At 44.5% G+C, this 6,000-nt stretch overlaps 1 protein-coding gene across 6 annotated transcripts in view; it reads left to right on the forward strand.

Moving 5' to 3' along the window:
• The window catches only part of KCNS3 (potassium voltage-gated channel modifier subfamily S member 3), a 39,191-nt gene extending 34,715 nt beyond the window's left edge, over positions 1-4,476 (forward strand). For all 6 annotated transcript variants that reach the window (XM_063077587.1, XM_063077585.1, XM_063077589.1 and 3 more), the window contains one exon: positions 2,471-4,476. In XM_063077587.1, coding sequence (XP_062933657.1) covers positions 2,530-4,005 — 1,476 coding nt within the window. In that variant the 5' untranslated portion in view covers positions 2,471-2,529 and the 3' untranslated portion in view covers positions 4,006-4,476. The remainder of the gene's footprint in view (positions 1-2,470) is intronic.
• The last annotated feature ends 1,524 nt before the right edge of the window (positions 4,477-6,000 follow it).

Here is a 6,000-nt window from a genome sequence, read left to right on the forward strand (position 1 = left end):
GTGTTCTTCAGAGAGGTGACTGAGGAGAGATTGGGAAATGGAGTACACACATATATGTGTGCATGCATATAATGTACATATGCAGGTAGTGTCATGAAGACAACCAATGACTATATCATTGTATGTTCCCAGGATAGCCAAAGGGATGAAAAATAATCCACCAGAAAATAACTTCCATTAAAGTCTTAATGCCAGTTTAGCTAAAACTGTTCCTCGGAACATTTTACTGCTATACTTGCCATGAGCATGAGCCAGCTTTCAGAGAACTAAGTTTCATAAATGTTTGGATGAAGTCAGGAGCTCTGACATAAGCCCTTCAAAGAAGATCTCTTACTAAAAATAAAAGCAGAGGGGGAAAACAACCGAGTCTTTTGAAGAGGTCAGCAAGTCTATTAAATGGTGCATCAAGCCATACTGTGGTCTCTGGTTTCCTGGGGCACATTTACTGTTCGTGTCTCGAGAGCAAGTGCCCATGTATTCTTTATGACTATGGAATTTCCCCTGGAGTAAATGGCACTAGGCTGTACTTTAAGGCTGTGACCTCTGGTGTGTCTCTTTCAGAGGAGAAGTCTCTTGTCTTGCTGACAACCTTGGCTTTCCATAAACATGAGGGGAAAAAATTCCCTTCTGACCTTTCTGCCTCCTCTAATGGTGTGATTGGCTGCCCACTCATGCAGACTAGAAACACAGCCTCCTGCAGCCTTTCTCCTTCCTTGTCCCTTCTTTCCAATCACTCACCAGGTGCTGTCAATTCTACTTTTTAAAGTTCTCTTGAGTCTGTCACTTCCTCTTCATCCACGTCTCTGCTGTGTGTGTACAGATCCTCGCTTCCTCTCTCTGTTCTGTCGCAGTCCCACCTCCTCTGCCCCAGCCTGTCCCCTGCAGTCTTCCACCCTGATGTCAGTGGAGTCTTTCTAAGTCACAGTCACAAATGCAGCTTCGCCCACTTGAAGAAGACCCATTAGTGGTCTTGCTGACCGGATAAAATCCAGATTCTTCAGGCTGATGTACAAGACCCTTCACAGTCTGGCTCCTGCCCGCCCTGTGGTGTCCTCAGTTGGGAATGTTCTTTTTCCTTCTGTTTGGTCAACTATGCTTGAACCTTCAACATTCCAGCTGCATGTAACCTCTGCTAGGAAGCTTCTCCAGCCAGAGGTCACTGCTCTTTTCTTAATAATTCCAAAGAAGCTTGCCTCACCTCTGGTATAGCACTTCCCACACTGGATTATTAGATTATAGTAAGAGAGAAAACGGGGGAGGGGGGGTGTCTATGTGGTGGTGAGAACATGGGCTTTGGAGTTAATTCAACCTGGGTTTAAATCTTGGCTCTGCCATTTACCTAATGTGTGATCTTGGACTCAACCTCTCTGAGTATCCATTTTTCTGTACACCTACCTTTTGGTGTTGGAAGGATTTAATGATGTAATGTGAACAATGCATCTAACAGTACCTGGTGGGAACTCGTATATGATCATCTCTTGCCTACCCTTCTTTTCTTTGTACCATCTGCTCTGAGGAAACATGATTGTATTGGGTGATGGTCAAAATCTATTATTTTCTCTCTGAGAAATGGATCTGGTACATCCTGGTTAGTGTCAGAACTAGAAACAGGCCATGTGCTCGGCCAGTGTAGATGTCTGTGGAGAGATAACCATGGATGAGGGCTGTGTGGGAGACTGTCTGTGAGGGGAGGAAGGAGGTGGGAGGAGTGCATTGTGCCAGGAAACTGATAGTGCAATTAGCGTGGAAAGGTTTTCTCAAGTCAATTTCTTTCCAGGTGGATGTATCTGAAACACCATCCCATGAAGTGTAATGGTATCTTTAAGATATAGGGTACTTAAGGACGAGGAGATAATTATATCCTCTTGACTGTCTACATCCACACATAGGGAACAGGGCTTTCTCTTAGAGGAGTAAAATGCTGGAGCATAAGGGGAGGCCCAGAACCTGTGCAGGAGCTGAGCTGAGGTCGAAGTACAGAGCAGAGGAGACAGCTGTTTCTGCAGGTGCATGGCAGAGCCCCGGGGACAGGGAGGGGTGAGCTGCACGCCTGGCAGCAACTAGCCTAGCACATCTGAGCCCGTCGTTCCAAGACAAGGAGGGCCTCGTGGCCGAGACTCAGGAAATGCTTGTGTTGTGTAAGTGATCTAAAATGCATTGTTTTTTGGGGGGACAGAGGAGGGAGATAAAGTTTGGATGCTTCATAAACACAGAAATAGGAATTAGGGTTCATTAAAAATTATACTACTGTCTTTTCTCTTTCCTAAAAAATGGATCTATATAAGCCCGAGTTTTTAAAAGAGAAAAACAGTTGTGTGTGGATTTTCTTCTCATCAAAATGTGTAATTCATTTTTATTGCATTTTCTGCTTTGCTTTTAATGTAGCCCATCCTCCTGGAAAGGACAGATTAAAAATAAGCTTGGCCAGGCACGACGGGACAGTGCTAATACCATCTTATGCTCCTTCCAGGTGTGGCCTGATCTTCCTCGTTGCCCTTCCCAGCCAGCGCCCTGCCTTCTGTATCCACCATGGTGTTTGGTGAATTTTTCCATCACCCTGGACAAGACGAGGAACTTGTCAACTTGAATGTGGGGGGCTTTAAGCAGTCTGTTGACCAAAGCACCCTCCTGCGGTTCCCTCACACCAGACTGGGGAAGTTGCTAACTTGCCACTCCGAAGAGGCCATTCTGGAGCTGTGCGATGACTACAGCGTGGCTGACAAAGAGTACTACTTTGATCGGAACCCCTCCTTGTTCAGATATGTGCTGAATTTTTACTACACGGGGAAGCTGCATATCATGGAAGAGCTGTGCGTGTTCTCCTTCTGCCAGGAGATCGAGTACTGGGGCATTAACGAGCTCTTCCTCGACTCGTGCTGCAGCAATCGCTACCAGGAGCGCAAGGAGGAGACCCACGAGAAGGACTGGGAGCAGAAGAGCCAGGAGGTGAGCACTGACTCCTCATTTGAAGAGTCGTCCCTGTTTGAGAAAGAGCTGGAGAAGTTTGACAAGCTGCGGTTTGGTCAGCTCCGGAAGAAAATCTGGATTCGAATGGAAAACCCAGGGTACTGCTTGTCTGCCAAGCTGATCGCCATCTCCTCCCTGAGTGTGGTGCTGGCCTCCATCGTGGCCATGTGCATCCACAGCATGTCGGAGTTCCAGAACGAGGATGGGGAGGTGGAGGACCCGGTGCTGGAAGGTGTGGAGATCGCGTGCATCGCCTGGTTCACCGGGGAGCTTGCCATCCGGCTGGTTGCCGCTCCCTGCCAAAAGAAATTCTGGAAAAACCCTCTGAACATCATCGACTTTGTCTCCATCGTTCCCTTCTATGCCACGTTGGCGGTGGACACCAAGGAGGAAGAGAGTGAGGACATTGAGAACATGGGCAAGGTGGTCCAGATCCTTCGGCTTATGCGGATTTTCCGGATTCTAAAGCTTGCCCGGCACTCGGTAGGACTTCGGTCTCTAGGTGCCACCCTGAGACACAGCTACCACGAAGTAGGGTTGCTGCTTCTCTTCCTATCTGTGGGCATTTCCATCTTCTCTGTGCTCATCTACTCTGTGGAGAAAGATGAGCACACGTCCAGCCTCACCAGCATCCCCATCTGCTGGTGGTGGGCCACCATCAGCATGACCACTGTGGGCTATGGTGACACCCACCCTGTCACCTTGGCTGGGAAGCTCATCGCCAGCTCCTGCATCATCTGTGGTATCTTGGTGGTGGCCCTTCCTATCACCATCATCTTCAACAAGTTTTCCAAGTACTACCAGAAGCAAAAGGACGTGGATGTGGACCAGTGCAGTGAGGATCCACCAGAGAAGTGTCCTCAGCTACCTTACTTTAACATTAGGGATATTTATGCCCAGCAGATGCACACCTTCATTACCAGTCTGTCTTCCATAGGCATTGTGGTGAGTGACCCCAACTCCACAGACGCTTCCAGCATTGAAGACAACGAGGACATTTATAACACTGCATCTTTGGAGAACTGTACAGAAAAATGAGCAGGGACATCTGTGCCTGGATCTTGTGTCCCTTCCCGAAAATAGGTTAACACAGCTTTATAAACCTCAATGGGTTCGTTAAAGTCATTTAATTCTCAGGGTGTACCTTTCAGCCATAGTTGGACATTCTTTGCTGAATTCTGAAATGATAGAATTGTCTTTATTTTTCTCAGTGAGATCAATTAAATGCCTTGTTCTGAAATTTATTTTTTACAAGAGAGAGTTGTGATATGGTTTTGGAAAAAAAGATAAATGGTATTGGGTGGGATTTATTGCTACGGCTTATGCATCATTCTGTGTCTGTCATTTACTCACATTGAGCTAATTGTAAATTACTGATAAGTAGAATCAAAGGTCCAGCTGACTGAAGACTACATGCATGTAAGATCCACAGAATGAGACAATGCATGTAAATCCATGTTCATGTCTAGACATGGAAATTAGGAGCCTAATAAACTTCCTAATTCAGTATGGGGAATGTCTTGATTGTATGTTTTTATGTTGAGTACGTGCATTTCAGTGTGTTCAAAATTGGTTTGGAAGGGAAGTACTCTTTTTGGAGTATCAAGAGTCCTTTCTTTATGTTTTGAATTTTGCATATAAACCAAAGATACACTAGTTCTTTTATTCAGCTAGTTCTTTTGGTCAGATAGAAGAGCATGTCCGTGGTTAAATTGCTCTGTCCAGTGTAAATTGATTAAACATGTAGGTGTTTAGGATATACTCAAGTTGGCATAGATTAATGAAGCATGTGCTCTGACAGGTACATTTCCAGTACGTATTTTGAATTTTGTAATAAGTTTTACTTCTCACCACCTGAAATTTATGTAGAGTAGAGTAAACCTACACACTCACAGGCAGAGATACAGTCAGTGAATGGATGAGGGGAGAAATGTACAAACACACCAATGTGATTCATTATGGCCAGAGGAATGAAACTTAAATCATTGAAGAAAGCTATGACAGCGTCTATAATGTGAGCCAGCATTTCCAAATAGCCGTAGAGATGGTAATGTGTGCATCTTATGTAGAAACCCCTCTTGATGAAAGAAGACACACATACTCATATTCAGAGCAGTGACAGCAGTTCTATCCCATGTGGAGAGAATTTGGCTGAAGTCTTAATTTTGGAGACGTACAGTGATTGTAACTCATGCTGTTAGGTGGGCTACAGGGTTTTCCCCCTAAGGTCTTTTGAATGAAAGAGCCACAATGGATTTATTATTGAACTTGTTGTGCTTGTAGATGCATTCCATTGAAAGAAGGACATTGCCTGTAGCTTATCAGGTGAAGTCAACTCTGTGACTCATCACCCCTCTTAATGTTTCTATGACTTCTAAGATAGATATAACTAAACAGCATTTATAGTCACATTTAAATCTTGAGGCTTATTGCATCCATGTCTGTCATCCCCTCCCATTTGAAAAAAAAAAATCTTTTTTTCCTCCAAAATGTCTTTTTGATGTTAGCATAAATATATTTTTGAGGCATAGCAATACAATTTGGGATGCTGTTTTATTAAAGATTTCCTAATTAGTAGTGAAATACCTGAAGAATACTTATATAGTAATAGTAGTAATAATCACAGCCACAATAATACTAATAATAAGCTACTTAGGTGAGTGCTTTACCTATATACTATTTATTCCTTCCAACATCCCTAGTAGCAAGTGTTTATTACTGTCCCCATTTGAAGATGAGGAAACTGAGGCTTATGGGAGAAGTGGCTTACTTAAGTTCACACAGTGGATAATGGAGTTGAGCTTCGAACCCTGGGAGCCAGACTCCAGAGCCTGTGCTCTGAAGTGCCTCCTGCTCTGCTGTGCGGGAAGTGGGAGCAAGCAAACAGCAGAACAGAGTGCATCTGAAGGGACAAAGAGCAACAAACCCTGTCAGACTTTGATATTTCCAGAAAGTGGATTGAAAGGGGGAAATGCTGGCTTGTGTGAAACTTTCCTTTCCTGATCCAGAAATCAGACACACTATTTACAGAGA

The sequence above is a fragment of the Cynocephalus volans genome, chromosome 14 (genome assembly GCF_027409185.1).
Source record: "Cynocephalus volans isolate mCynVol1 chromosome 14, mCynVol1.pri, whole genome shotgun sequence".
NCBI lineage: Eukaryota > Metazoa > Chordata > Mammalia > Dermoptera > Cynocephalidae > Cynocephalus > Cynocephalus volans.